The 14,821-nt window shown below is 44.8% G+C and overlaps 1 protein-coding gene across 2 annotated transcripts in view; it reads right to left on the bottom strand.

Annotated features, from left to right (window-relative positions):
- Positions 1 to 14,821, bottom strand: part of MYO3B (myosin IIIB) — a 288,698-nt gene that overhangs the window by 199,887 nt on the left and 73,990 nt on the right. For both annotated transcript variants that reach the window (XM_083405794.1, XM_083405795.1), the window contains one exon: positions 511 to 576. In XM_083405794.1, coding sequence (XP_083261920.1) covers positions 511 to 576 — 66 coding nt within the window. The remainder of the gene's footprint in view (positions 1 to 510; positions 577 to 14,821) is intronic.

The following is a 14,821-nucleotide window of genomic DNA, read 5'->3' as shown; positions in this document are numbered from 1 at the left end:
ATTACGAGTCTACCGCTCTTAACCACTGCACCACACTGGCTGTCAGAACCAGTGGTTCCACTGTAATGTGATAGAACAAAGTTGTGTGGGGTCTTTTGTGGTGCTGGCTTTATGTTCGACTTTACGTTGCATCAGTCTTGGGAGACTGAGCTGCAACGGTCACTTGAGCTATTCCTCTCCTAAGGCCTTATGCTCCTGGTTCACAGACTGAGCAAACAGAATCAGGAAGAGGTATATTAAGGATAAGAACAACAACAGGAGGGTATTCAGACCTATACCTATCAATAGCCAGGCAACTAATTTCAAATGCAGATCACACCACGACCTCTGCGAAACTGTAAAGTTTTCAGCAAGACAAAAGTTGAGAAGGAATTATGCAATGTAAACAAAAACTAAAAAGAGCTCTTGTTTGCAGGAAGGAAATTTCATTGCCAAAGGTTTGCCGCATATCATTTTGCGATAACGGCACACAAGGTTAAGCTGCTTAAAATGGGAAAGGGTTGTACTCACTGGGAAATGAAGTGGTTGAATCCTCTGGACCAATTTTCTGGCTGAAACAAAGTAGGAGGAGGGTTCCTGGAAAATACAAATGTTTTGTAAGAACAAAACTAGATCAAATGAATTTCCCTACAGCATCTGGGGTTTGACCTGCTGTTTAAAAGCAGGGAGAACAAACAAATTATTCCATCCTTTTGCCACTACTAAAGAAGGTGCAGGGACACATGCCTTGTCTTTCTAAAGTGAACAAGTTTAAGTACAGTGGTACCTTGGTTGTCAAACTTAATCTGTTCCAGGAGTCCGTTCGACTCCCAGAACCATTCAAAAAGCAAGTCGCTTCCTGCATTCAATCGGACACCGTGTTGGAAGTTTGATTTCCAAAGAACACTCGCAAACTGGAACACTTACTTCTGGGTTTGTGGTGTTCGGGAGTTGATTTGTTCGGGAGCCAAGCCATTTGACAACCAAGGTACCACTGTATATGTAAACAGGATGAATGATCGCAGTGAAGTATTGGAGTCAAAGATTCCCTTGGTCTGGCAAAGGATGCTTTTCAAGAGAAGGCCTCCTTCCATGAGAAGAAGGCTCTTTTCATAGAAGCACAGGAACCTTTGGATCCTCAACCCTATGCAAATTGGAAAGCAGCACACCTTACAGCAAACATACCCCAAAGCAAGTAACACAGCAACAGTGGGTGGTTAACAGACCATATAACACTGCTCTTGAAAGACCTGCATTGGCTCCCAGTACGTTTCCGTGCACAATTCAAAGTGTTGGTGCTGACCTTGAAAGCCCTAAATGGCCTCGGCCCAGAATACCTGAAGGAGCGTCTCCACCCCCATCGTTCAGTGCGGACACTGAGGTCCAGCTCCAAGGGCCTTCTGGCTGTTTCCTCGCTGCGAGAAGTGAGGTTACAGGGAACCAGGCAGAGGGCCTTCTTGGTAGTGGCACCCGCCCTGCGAAACACCCTCCCTTCAGGAAATAAACTATCTGACTTTTAGAAGCAGCCCTGTTTAGGGAAGTTTTTAATGTTTGAAGTTTTATTCTGTTTTTAATGTTCTGTTGAAAGCTGCCCAGAGTGGCTGGGGAAGCCCAGCCAGATGGGCGGGGTAGAAATAATAATAATAATAATAATAATAATAATAATAATCACAACTTCAGTGTCCCTGCTTGCAAGAACAGGACTGCTGATAAATATAACCCCCCACATTCAGTTCAGAGCAATAAATAGCAAGGTTTGAAAGCAAAAAGAGAGAGCAAGAATCAAAAAGGCAGCATAAACTGGAGCAAAGTTAACGAGCAAATGAGAGTTGGGTTTTACCATTTCTACACATCCCATGCGCGCACGCACACACAATCAAAACAAATCAAGCCACAGTAAAGACATTATGGCTCCGTAATAAATGGCCCATTTTCATTCATCTGTATCTATTCAAAACCATTTCAGCTATCCTATTTCATTGCAGTTTGTCATGTTATCTGAGCTGAATGTGTTATTACTTTTCTCCTTTGGTATAACGCCAGCACAAAATGAGAAGGGAAAATCCAAAATACTTGCAGGATATGCATCATTTATCACATTTACTATTAGGGAAGTAATGTGATGGGTTATATTCAGTGACATTAATGCCTACTCCCATGTTCCATTAAATGCGTTCCTACCACCCGCACCTGCATCACAGAACCAGCATACAAATCTCATCAGAAGAGGTTAATCCGGAGAACAGTGAACAGAAGAAAACATCTACCTGCAATTTCTATTTTAAAAAATCCACGTCAAGGTTAGCAGATTACTATTAAACAAGCGGGTGCTGGTGAGGTCATGAATACACTGTACATTTAAAGCACATGACTTCCCCCAAAGACTCCTGGGAATTTCCCATACTATCTGATACCATTGGTCCATGCTTACTCCTGACAGGTCTCTCCAGTGTCTGGTTATGATGATTCTGGCTGCTGAGAGCAGGTGGGTTTTGAGCTCTTTGTGATGTGAGTGGGCATTATTGTCTTGGAAGGTGGAGACTCTCTGTTAACTCTACCAATCTCTAAGGCAGGCATCCCCAACCTCCAGGTATTTTTGGGACTACAACTCCCATGATCCCTAGATAACAGGACCAGTGGTCAGGGATGATGGGAATTGTAGTCCAAAACATCTGGAGGGCCGAAGGTTGGGGATGCCTGCTCTAAGGCAAAACCACCATATGAGATCCACCCCCAAGCAAAAGGATGGAAGGAAGGAAATGTAACATATGAGATCAACAAAGCCTACGTTTTCCTCTTCCCTACAGTGGTCTAGGACCCTTTGTTATGCCCCTCTGGATGTCTAGCGAAGTGGAAACGTTTTAATCTATTGAGTTTTATGTGTTCTCTGTCATTGAACCTGCCGCCAATGTCACAGCTGGTAAAGCCAAATGGGTCGTTTTTGATTTTATTTTTTAGCCATGAAGGCGAGCGCCATGGTTCAGTGGGCACCATTTGTTCTTTCTTTTAAGCTGTGCACCTAATTACAGATCACAGCTAATAGATTTACAATGGGCAACAAAGGAAGAGGGAGGGAGTCGCTGCATTGATCTTGAATACTTCTCTGATCGTGAGCTCTTGCGCGGAAAGGGGTGTGGGGCAAATGGGACAAAGCTGGAGGGGGAAAATATTTGATAGGCAAAAAACATACACTGTTTATTTCTTCAATCAATACAGCAATATATTTCCCCAAGAAAACAACCACCAGGCATGCAGAGGTGTATTACTGGAGGCAGCTGCATTGTTTTCAATGGGAGAATTAGTAGCTGAGCATCAGGCCCAGGAGCTGACTCAGGCAGACAGAAGAGCCAGGTAGATGCATGTTGTGAATTTGCTTTGAGGAGTATGGAATGTGGTGGTCAGAGATATGGCCATATGCCAGCAGTTAAAGGTAAAGGGGCCCCTGACCATTAGGTCCAGTCGTAACCGACTCTGGGGTTGCTGCGCTCATCTCGCTTTACTGGCCAAGGGAGCTGGCGTACAGCTTCCAGGTCATGTGGTCAGCATGACTAAGCCGCTTCTGGCGAACCAGAGCAGCGCACGGAAATGCCATTTACCTTCTCGCCGGAGTGGTACCTATTTATCTACTTTCACTTTGACGTGCTTTCGAACTGCTAGGCTGGTAGGAGCAGGGACCGAGCAATGGGAGCTCACCCCGTCGCGGGGATTCGAACCACCGACCTTCTGTTCGGCAAGTCCAAGAGGCTCTGTGGTTTAACCCAGAGCGCCACCCGCGTCCCTATATCAGCAGTTACTGGGTCTTAAAATACATCCCACTTGAACTTAAAGCTAGTGTACTAAATGAGCACCTTTTTAAAAAATAGTGTGTGTGGGGGGGGGGAGAGACTAATCATGTGTAATAACGAGACTTTACTACACACCTAATTGCTTGCATTAAGAAATGTAAATTCCTTAAATGGAATTTCATACTCCATATGTTCCCAGATAAAGCATACTGATGCAGAATAGTTAGTTGTTAATCTAAGGGGTTGTGAACACGTTTCATTTTTTTAATCTCTCGGTGGCTGCTGGCCAAGAGGCAAATGTTGAAATTACCTGTCTTTGTTAACTAATTTCGTTATCCCTCTTTTTTTTAGGGGGGGGGGACACATCCTCTTCAGTATCTTTTCCATTTCCCCGTACCTTTTGACCTTTTGGCACTGGTGAAACATTCTTGGGAAAGCTTTCGTAGGAGATCTCTAGCGGAATTGTAAGGGCATGAAAAAGCAAGCCGGATTTGGAATAGGAGCAAAAGCAGAAAGACGTTACGGATAACTATTTAGGATGTATATAGGATGTATCCTATGTCCTTTTAAAATGCGGTCCAGAGCCAAGGGCCTTCTGGCGGTTCCCTCACTGCGAGGAGTAAGGTTATGGGGAACCAGGCAGAGGGCCTTCTCGGTAGTGGCGCCCGCCCTGTGGAACGCCCTCCCTTCAGAGGTCAAGGAAATAAACAACTAACCAACTTTTAGAAGACACCTGAAGGCAATCCTGTTTAGGAAAGTTTTTAATGTTTGAAGTTTTATTCAGTTTTTAGTGTTCTGTTTGGAGCCGCCAAGAGTGGCTGGGGAAACCCAGCCAGATGGGCGGGGTATAAATATTATTATTGTTATTGTTATTGTTATTATCTTGATTATATATTTTATGGTTTTGTGTTCTGGTTTTGTTGTGCAAGCCGCCCTGAGACCTCCGGGTATAGGGTGATATATAAATTCAATAAATAATTATAATAATAACTAAAAACCTGTCTCTAAACAGCAGGCAGGACTAAGCGAAATTCTGCCAACCAAACACACTGGGTAAGGGATTAGAGATCAAACAGTTGTAGTTCTCAGGTACAGAAATAGGTGAATGGGTTATAATGCCCCAGTCCCATGTCTAACATAAGCATCATGACCATCACCATTTTATCTGCAAGCCATTTTCCCATACTTAAAACCATGCTCAGGGTGGCTTGCAACATGAAAATATTTCCATAATACAGGCAACGACTGATTAACATGCATCCGAAAGACGTGCAATCACGCACGTGTCCACACAGGTAAACACAGAAGTGGCTGAAAAATGTCACAAAACACATCACTAAAGGGGCACAACAGGGGTGGGGGGAATGGATGAGAATCACATCTTTCCAATGAACTGAACGGGGAAGCCAAGCGGAGCTCCATGTATGAACTGAAATTCCCACATTCACAAAGAAGCAAAGGATCTGGAAGGCTTTTTGTGCCTCCTTCTGAGATGTACATTTTCACACTTCATTGTGTCCCCTGAGTGTTTTGGGCCAGCCTGGTATTAAACTGTCACAATCAATGGAGCTTCCACAAACCCCTTGAGAGACATTTCCATAGTCTTTACAGGTCACACCACTGGGAAATAGTTATTTGCTTCATTTCATCCAATAATTTGTGGTTATACACACACAACCCAAAAAGGCTCCCTTGGCCTCAGACAGCAAATACGCAAGGGTGAAACCGATGGCACGCTTTGCACCAATCTCTTTGCAATAAAAAACAGAGGCTCTTCCAGTTGCCAGGACTAGAAGACTTTCAATCATCAGTGTCGCCTACAGATGTTTCAAGTAAATCATATGCCGTTATTTCAGGAAAGGATAGCTGTCTCCTGGTGAGATGGGTAAATGAAAAGAAAAATGATTGACCTTCCAAAAGTGGGAGTCAGGTGTGTCTTTTTTTAAAGTTATTTTTAATGTCAATTAGCAGATTTTTCATTCACAACAGAAAGCGGCATTCTACTTATCTCCTTCTGTACAGGAAATGGAAGCCTCTGAGGATACAGAAATTTATTAGATTTGTTTTAGGTTAAGTGGGTGGTTTATGCATGGATACCACTGGTTTTACAAATATATATTTGAGTTCTTTTATACATTGAATGCATATGTGGTTACATTCACATAATTATAAAACATATTTGTTATCCCAGGGGGCTCCTTCTTGTTCTTATTCTTCATACTCCTGACTCAGAAACAAAATTAATTGGACTTTTGTTTACTTTCTCCTTTCCTGAAATGAATGGAGATGGTTATTTGCTGGGCACAGTGAATCATAAGCTTTCATTGTTTCATCTCTTACAACCTCCACCACCCTCCTCTATGCATTTTTTAAAAAAACCAGGTAAGTATTTTCAATTGTGTCAATGGTTCTGACAACTGGAACATCTAGGGGAAAAAGAGGGTGATTGTGGTGTGGTGAGGGCGACAACACAAGATGCTAAAACAAATGTTTAATCAGGAATGTCTGGCCGGTCTCCAGGACCGAGTAGTTTTCTTGCCACGCTGACGAGCTACTTCAACAAATAATTCAGTCGCAAAATTATGCAGAAAACATCCGGCATTTCAGGAAGCCATTTACAAATCACTGCATGAATTCGTTAAAACACATACAGAGAGAGACAGCAGTGTGTTTTGATAGGCAAACACAGACATTTGAAGTAATGCTGAAGTTGCAGGTCATAAGTCTCTTCTAAATTCAGAAGAAGGTATGTGTTGCAATCAGAATATCACATTAGGAGGAAGGGGAAATCATAATCTTTAAGTAACCTGGTTAAGGCTGCAATCCATGTTTACCAGCAAGGAGTATAACCCATTGGACACAGTGGGATTTAATTCAAATTCAATGATTGGGACCACCCTGACTGGCTGCAATCCTATGCACACTTTGCTAGGAATGAGCAAGACTGAACATAATGGGGGGTTATATTCTTCTGAGTAAACATGCATAGCAAGGCCAGAGCTCAGGGATGATGGGAGTTGTAGTCCAACAACATATGGGGACCCACAGGTTGAGAACCGCTGCTCTAGTCCAACCCAATGCAATGCAGCCGTCCACATGGGGATCAAACCTATGACCTTTGTATTATCAGCACCATGTTCCAACCGACTGAGCTATCCAGTGGAATATGATGTATGGAACATACATGAGTTAGGAAGGCACAGTACAATGGTGTGATCCCACAGGAAGGATCCACATTGCACACTCCTCCCTTGTGAGCTGTGGCTTCCAATTTGCTGGAATTATGCAGGAAGCAGGTGTACTGCTCCCCGCACCTCTGCAATAACATCAGGATGAGCCTGAAGGTGGCCAGGTGGCCAAGTGGCCATGTGTGTCTTTTAGCACCCATGTAGCAAATACGCCAGCTTGGACACATTGGACCTGAAAGCTACAGGATTTCTATTCATTGCCACAAAACCAAGTAGGGACTTGCCTGTTTGAATGAAACATCCCAGATCAAATGCCACGTGCATTAAAAACAACCTGATATCCCTTCACATGCAATGCCTTTTGAAGGAGAGTCATTGCACTCGCATTGGCGGCCAAGTCACTGTACTGAGCAATCCAATCAATGGGCCAGGTTAGAGTGCTGTTTTAGCAGTCTCTTTAGCCATATGGTTTATAACAGGGGTAGGCAACCTAAGGCCCGGGGGCCGGTTGCGGCCCAATCACCTTCTCAATCTGGCCCACGGATGGTCCGGGAATCAGCGTATTTTTACATGAGTAAAATGTGTCCTTTTATTTAAAATACATCTCTGGGTTATTTGTGGGGGCTGCCTGGTGTTTTTACATGAGTAGAATGTAAGTAGAATGTGAGTAGTTTTTATTTAAAATGCATCTCTGGGTTATTTGTGGGGCATAGGAATTCGTTCAATTCCCCCCCCCCCCAAAAAAAAATATATAGTCTGACCCACCACATGGTCTGAAGGGAGATGGTGGACCGGCCCACGGCTGAAAAAGGTTGCTGACCCCTTGTTTATAACCCTCTCCCTATTCCAACACATTCTCCAGCACTGCAAGCGGAAAAACTGGCTCTGGTTACCTTGGTGATAAACTAAAGCTAAAAATTACACATAATTGTTGCTGATGTCACCGCTCTCTTACTGTTTCCAAGGCTACAAAGTACCTCAATTAATTGTGATGTTTCATTCCATTTCTCCTCTGTACTTGGAAGCCTTTCCCCTCTTTTGCTCGGGCAAATTGTTTAGAAGAGGAGGTAATCTATCTAGGCCTTAGCTAATAAGGCATTCATAGCCTCTCAACCATCTTTGGTAATGATGGGGATTTATAAATTGAAAGCAGGGCTTCCTAAATTCTATAGAGCAATTTGATTCCCAGATTACCCCATTCTGTCTCCTACCCTGCAGAAAGAGAAAATCGCCATCACAGAGTCCTAAGAATCTGTTTTCATAAGCAGCTTTGTTTTTTATATGTTTACAAAAGTATAATACTAGCTAAGGAAACTGCTTTCATTGATGAAAGCAAAATATGGCATATATAAAAGTGTGGGGGGGGGGGGGAAGGGTTAGTCCATGTAGTTCATGAAAGCTTTATGCCAGGGATCAGCAAACTTTTTCAGCAGGGGGCTGGTCCACTGTCCCTCAGACCTTGTGGCAGGCCGGACTATATTTTGAAAATAAAAATGAACGAATTCCTATGCCCCACAAATCACCCAGAGATGCATGTTAAATAAAAGCACACATTCTACTCATGTAAAAACACGTGGGCCCCGGATTGAGAAGGCGATTGGTCCGGATCCGGCCCCCGGCCCTTAGTTTGCCTACTCATGCTTTATGCCATAATAAAACTTTCACTTAAAATCATTCAGCCTTAGATATCGACTTGGGACCCAGGAAGAGCCCTGCTGAAAGGAAGGCATCAGCTCACATTGGTTTTTTTTTCCATTGAATGGAACCTGGTTGGGAATTTCAGGAGGTCAGAAGGTTAGCATTTTGGCAGCCTGGCTATTCTCCTTCTACTTACTGCAGCTGCTTCGTGGTAATTTATGGGGTTCAGAAAAGCTCTAGGGTGCACTAATATCTTATGCGACGGTAAAGAAATGCATTTACCACCATCACTACAGGTTCTTCAGCCTGTGTCTGAAATGGAACTGTGCCACTGAGTGAGGATGTAAGTGAGTTAGCTGCTCCCCAATTTTACATCTTCAGCTCCAGAATGCAACATGCTACTGCTGGGCAAGCTAACTCGAATTAATTGGTTTTGTAATTCCTTCCTTGCCCATGTAGAAGAAGAAGAAGAAGAGTTTGGATTTGATATCCCGCTTTATCACTACCCGAAGGAGTCTCAAAGCGGCTAACATTCTCCTTTCCCTTCCTCCCTCACAGCAAACACTCTGTGAGGTGAGTGGGGCTGAGAGACTTCAGAGAAGTGTGACTGGCCCAAGGTCACCCAGCAGCTGCATGTGGAGGAGTGGAGACGCAAACCCGGTTCCCCAGATTACAAGTCTACCTCTCTTAACCACTACACCACACTGACTCACATGGAGTCGTTGATTCCCATGGGGGAAGCGAATTCTCTCTCCCCTCCCCCCTTCTGTTGCTGCAAAAATGTCCCCAGACTAGAGGGATATCTCCTGCCCCCTAGCGGCATGGTCTGTAAATCTAACAGGGTCACAAATGCATAGGCAGGCTAGCTCGGCGGGGAATAATTAGTGGCTGTCCAGCCTCCACCTCTTAGGTGGTTGGCTGTGTCCTTCATCACTTGGCTGCACTCAGACTGCAAGAGCCTGACCTTGTCAGCACGGAGTGTTCCACCAGAGCAAAACAAAATTGCAGTTACTGTATCCTAGCAGCTTGTGCTCATTTATGTAACAGCTTCTGAAGAGTGGTAATTTATGTAGGAACTGGGTGTCCCAAACAGGGTGTGAGAGTCTACAAGGCAGGAGAATAGCTACATATAGATTCATTCAGCAAGCCCAGAGGGCAGTTGCTCACCTTTCCCAATGGATAAAGGTGTAAATCGGTGAATTCTGCACTATATCTCCATCAATACCACAGAGCCTAGGACTTGCCGATCAGAAGATCGGCGGTTCGAATCCCCGCGACAGGGTGAGCTCCTGTTGCTCAGTCCCTGCTCCTGCCAACCTAGCAGTTCGAAAGCACGTCAAAGTGCAAGTAGATAAATAGGTACCACTCCGGCGGGAAGGTAAACGGCATTTCCGTGCGCTGCTCTGGTTTGCCAGAAGCGGCTTAGTCATGCTGGCCACATGACCAGGGAGCTGTACGCTGGCTCCCTCAGCCAATAAAGCGAGATGAGCGCCGCAACCCCAGAGTCGGTCAGGGGTCCCTTTACCTTTTATAGTTCAGGGGTGAGGAAACTCCCTTAATATCAGCCATCCTTGCTGGGCCTGATGGGCACGGGGAATCCTGGAATATTTTGAGGGCCACGGATTGCCCTTCCCTGGAGAGTTGCATTTATTTCGGGGAAAACATACACGTGCAGGCGATCCCTCAGCTGCCTTTTAAATACTTTAGGGAGGCAGCACTAACAACGCCACAGATAAGAAACAAGGCAGCCTTTACCCACTCCGCTGAAGAAAAGTTCCATCTGCAATGCTAAAAGCTACTTATGCTGTGGTCTAAACCACTGATCCTCTTGGGCTTGCCGATCAGAAGGTCGGCGGTTTGAATCCCTGCGACGGGGTGAGCTCCCGTTGCTCGGTCCCAGCTCCTGCCAACCTAGCAGTTCGAAAGCACGTCAAAGTGCAAGTAGATAAATAGGTACCACTCCGGCGGGAAGGTAAACGGCGTTTCTGTGCACTGCTCTGGTTTCACCAGAAGCGGCTTAGTCATGACTGGGAAAAACTTTCTGCGGACAAACGTCAGCTCCCTCGGCCTGTAAAGCGAGAGTGGTACCTCGGGTTAGACACTTCAGGTTACAGACACTTCAGGTTACAGACTCCACTAACCCAGAAATAGTACCTCGGGTTAAGAAGTTTGCTTCAGGATGAGAACAGAAATCATGCATCGGGAGGCCCCATTAGCTAAAGTGGTACCTCAGGTTAAGAACAGTTTCAGGTTAAGAACGGACCTCCAGAACGAATTAAGTTCTTAACCCGAGGTACCACTGTATCTCTAAACACATTGCAAAATTCATTATTGCAAATAGATCCATCTACCTAGTTAAGATTGTCAAAGGCAAGTATCAGGAGGTGAGCCCTGCCACTCTCAAACTCCACACACACTGAATTCACTCAGGGTTGGAATGCACTGTTTTTCCCCATGGGGCTTGAACTGGGTGTTCTGCAGATGCGCCCCTCCCTTATTTGCCATGCCACTGGGCTTGCTAACCAGAGAAAAGAAGTCCAGAGAGTTCAAGGCAGAACACAGACCAGACAGCATAAACTAGAATTGTCATGAAGCTGGAAGTCACGTGACCCAAGAGAACCAATCTCACTGTTGCTAAACCCACAGCACTCTCCAAGTCTGGGCAATTTGTTGACAAGATTAACCAGTTGACTTCCCCAGTGCACTTCAAGCTTATTTAGCAGCAAACCCAGAAAGCAGGCAATGCTCTGGGCTCTGCTGCACACAAAAAAAGGAGATGTCTGCATTCTTTATTCTATTTGTTCACGCACTAATTCAATTTTGTTTGGTCTCCATACAAAGTTGGTCTGAGACCTACAATGCTTGTTCTGTCAAGTCCATACACAACAACCAGAGCGAAATCCTTTTAATTATATTCATCAAAAAGGGCAGAAGTTACATGAACAAGGCTGGCTTGCGTAACTGATCGTGAGAAGGAAACCTAGTATTTAAAGCAAATGCTAAGGTTTGGTTTTTCTCTTCCCCCTCCCCCAATAAACACACACATTCCATGTCATCAAAATAGATTTTGGGGCCTAGCTCATAAATCTCCCAAACAGGGACCTCCATTGCCTAAAGGTAAAGATAAATCATACTGTGAAGACACTCAACCATGAAATGATTCTGTTAACATGTCATCTGTCTAGAATATATTTTCAAATCTTCAATAGAAGGGTCTAAATTATGAAGGTGGTCAGATCTAGCAAATTTGACAATTGGGGATTTGATATTTTTAACCTCATCCATCTCTGTGTGTATGCCTGCACATATAAACACCTCTCAGTGTATGCTTGCACATATAAGCAAATAATTATCCAACGCTGAACTGACCATTTAAAAGAAAAATAGGGTTAATAAATTATTCAGTGTTTATCTTGTGCAAAGCATTACACCAGGGAGATAAATATATTTTTCAGCTGGGGTATGCTTGTGAAATTTTTAGGGAAAGGGTTAATGACTGAGGTATACAAAAGTTATGGAATGAATAAAAGCAACATTATGTTGCAGTCGCAGGTGGCGCTATGGGTTAAACCACAGAGCCTAGGACTTGCCGATCAGAAGGTTGGCGGTTTGAATCCCCACGATGGGGTGAGCTCCCGTTGCTCAGTCCCAGCTCCTGCCAACCTAGCAGTTCAAAAGCACCTCAAAGTGCAAGTAGATAAATAGGTACCATTCCGGCGGGAAGGTTAACGGCGTTTTCGTGCGCTGCTCTGGTTTGCCAGAAGTGGCTTAGTCATGCTGGCCACATGACCCGGAAGCTGTACGCCGGCTCCCTCGGCCAATAAAGCGAGATGAGCTCCGCAACCCCAGAGTCGGCCACGACTGGACCTAATGGTCAGGGGTCCCTTTACCTTTACCTTATGTTGGAGTAGAAAAGGCATAGAGTGTCTAATGTACAACAGCTTCATAATTAGATGTATTGGTGCTATGAATAAAACTTAATTGTTTCTGACAATGAGCGGAAGGAAAAAGTGAACTGGTCTTTGGTCAGAAGAAAGGATTAGTTGCTCAGAGCACCAAATCACATTTTAAAATCGATACAGCCACAAAGATGCATAGTTGCCATAAAAACCATCAAGACCTTGTACTCTGCTTGAAACTGATGCTACAAAACTGATGCTGAGCTTAAGACCTCTGCCTTCTGTTTGGTGGCTACTGCCATCTTTGATTATTAGAACAGCCTTTGCCAACCTGGGGCTCTTCCAGATGTTGGTGCATGCTGGCTGGCTGGGGTTGGTGGAAGTTGCAGCACCACAACATCTGGAGGTCATCAGGTTGACCTAGGCATGGATGGGGGGCTCTGCAACATAGTTGCTGAAAGGAGCACAGGCAACAGAACAGCCACAGCTTTCCCTCCAAGAATAAGAATAAGAATAAGAATAAGAATAAGAATAATAAGAATTTATTTATACCCCGCCCATCTGGCTGGGTTTCCCCAGCCACTCTGGGCAGCTCCCAACAGAACATTAAAAACACAGTAAAAGATCAAACATTAAAAACTTCCCTAAACAGGGCTGCTTTCAGATGTCTTCTAAAAGTCAGATAGTTGTTTATTTCCTTGACATCTGATGGGCGGGCGCCACTACCAAGAAGGCCCTCTGCCTGGTTCCCCATAACCTCACTTGTCACAGGGAGGGAACCACCAGAAGGCCCTCTGAGCTGGACCTCAGTTTACATGGGGCAGCCAATGATGTTCTGAGTAGCTGGCATCTGTCTGTCTCAAGAGACAAACGAGTGCACTTCTGGGGGTGAAGTCAAACTGCTGTGTTAGCCGCACCAAAGTGACCTCCCCAAGGTGCAATCCTGGGCAATGGGTATGAAGGTACTGGGTTGCCCAGATGACAAGACCCCCATCTTGGCCTTGCTGATGTGATCCAAAGAAACGAAAAGCAAAACATGGAGGCATACAAATCATCATCCAACCGTCTTAGGGATTCTGCTCTAGATTTGTGTAGGGTTCACTCCATAGCCTTTTCTTCTCCCGAAGAGGCAGCAGAAGTTTAGGATCAGAGTTTTTCTTCTCCTAGACAGGCTACCCTCCCAGGTGGATGAGCCCCATCTGCCCTTCACTTCTCTCTACAAGCATGAGCAAAAACCTCCATCTTGACAGGAAAATCCCAACCCTTCAGCTGTCCAGATTTTAAAGAAACATCTGGGTTTGTGTGCGTGCTATTGGCACCGCACATGTGTAAGGTAACTAAAGCTGGAGCCCACTGATCGCTGGTTTGGGTAATTATGTAATTTTTTTCTTGTTCATCTGGTGTGATTTTTACATCTGTTGCATTACACACAAATGCAGCGGGGCAGAACAATTTGCGTCTCTTTTGGCTGAATCAGATTCAATGCTATCTTCTGGAGGACACATATTGGAAGGTGTGAATATAACATTTGCAATGACCCAAAGCTTACTGTAAGGGACATGGGTGGCGCTGTGGGTTAAACCACAGAGCCTAGGACTTGCCGATCAGAAGGTCGGCAGTTCGAATCCCCGCGACGGAGTGAGCTCCTGTTGCTCAGTCCCTGCTCCTGCCAGCCTAGCAGTTCGAAAGCATTAAGTGCAAGTAGATAAATAGGTACCGCTCTGGTGGGAAGGGAAACAGCGTTTCTGTGTGCTGCTCTGGTTTGCCAGAAGCGGCTTAGTCATGCTGTCCACATGGCCTGGAAGCTGTACACTGGCTCCCTCAGCCAATAAAGCGAGATGCGCGCCACAACCCCAGAGTCGGTCACGACTGGACCTAACGGTCCCTTTACCTTTTAAAGCTTACTGTGGGATGCACAGTTCCAGTTCCTTATTATTTTCTACATATTATGGCGATTATTGGAATGGGAGCAACATGCCTGACAGTGTGTTTCACCCAAACAAAGCATTGGGCAGGACATAAGCTATCTGTAGTATGAAACCAATGCTCTGTCTACTGATAAGGCTTTCTCCCTCTCCTACTGAGCACATTGCAATTTTCTTATTTAGGAATATAAGGAATTTCTCCCTGCCATATGTAAACATACTGCTGATATGATTAGTCGTGGGTCAATTTTTGGAGGTGCAGCAGTTTATGCAGTTTCCATTTACACAGAACTGTTCATTAGATCTGTGTCATGTCATGAAGAACTCTGCGTAGCTCCAAAGTATGCAGAGTGCTGTGCCCACTAACATTGACCCAGGCCTATGCTCAAGCCTGTGGTTTATCATGA

The sequence above is a fragment of the Podarcis tiliguerta genome, assembly GCF_965153285.1.
Source record: "Podarcis tiliguerta genome assembly, chromosome: 1".
Lineage (NCBI taxonomy): Eukaryota > Metazoa > Chordata > Lepidosauria > Squamata > Lacertidae > Podarcis > Podarcis tiliguerta.
Note: the sequence above shows the minus strand (reverse complement) of the source record. Positions and strands in the feature narration are given on the sequence as shown.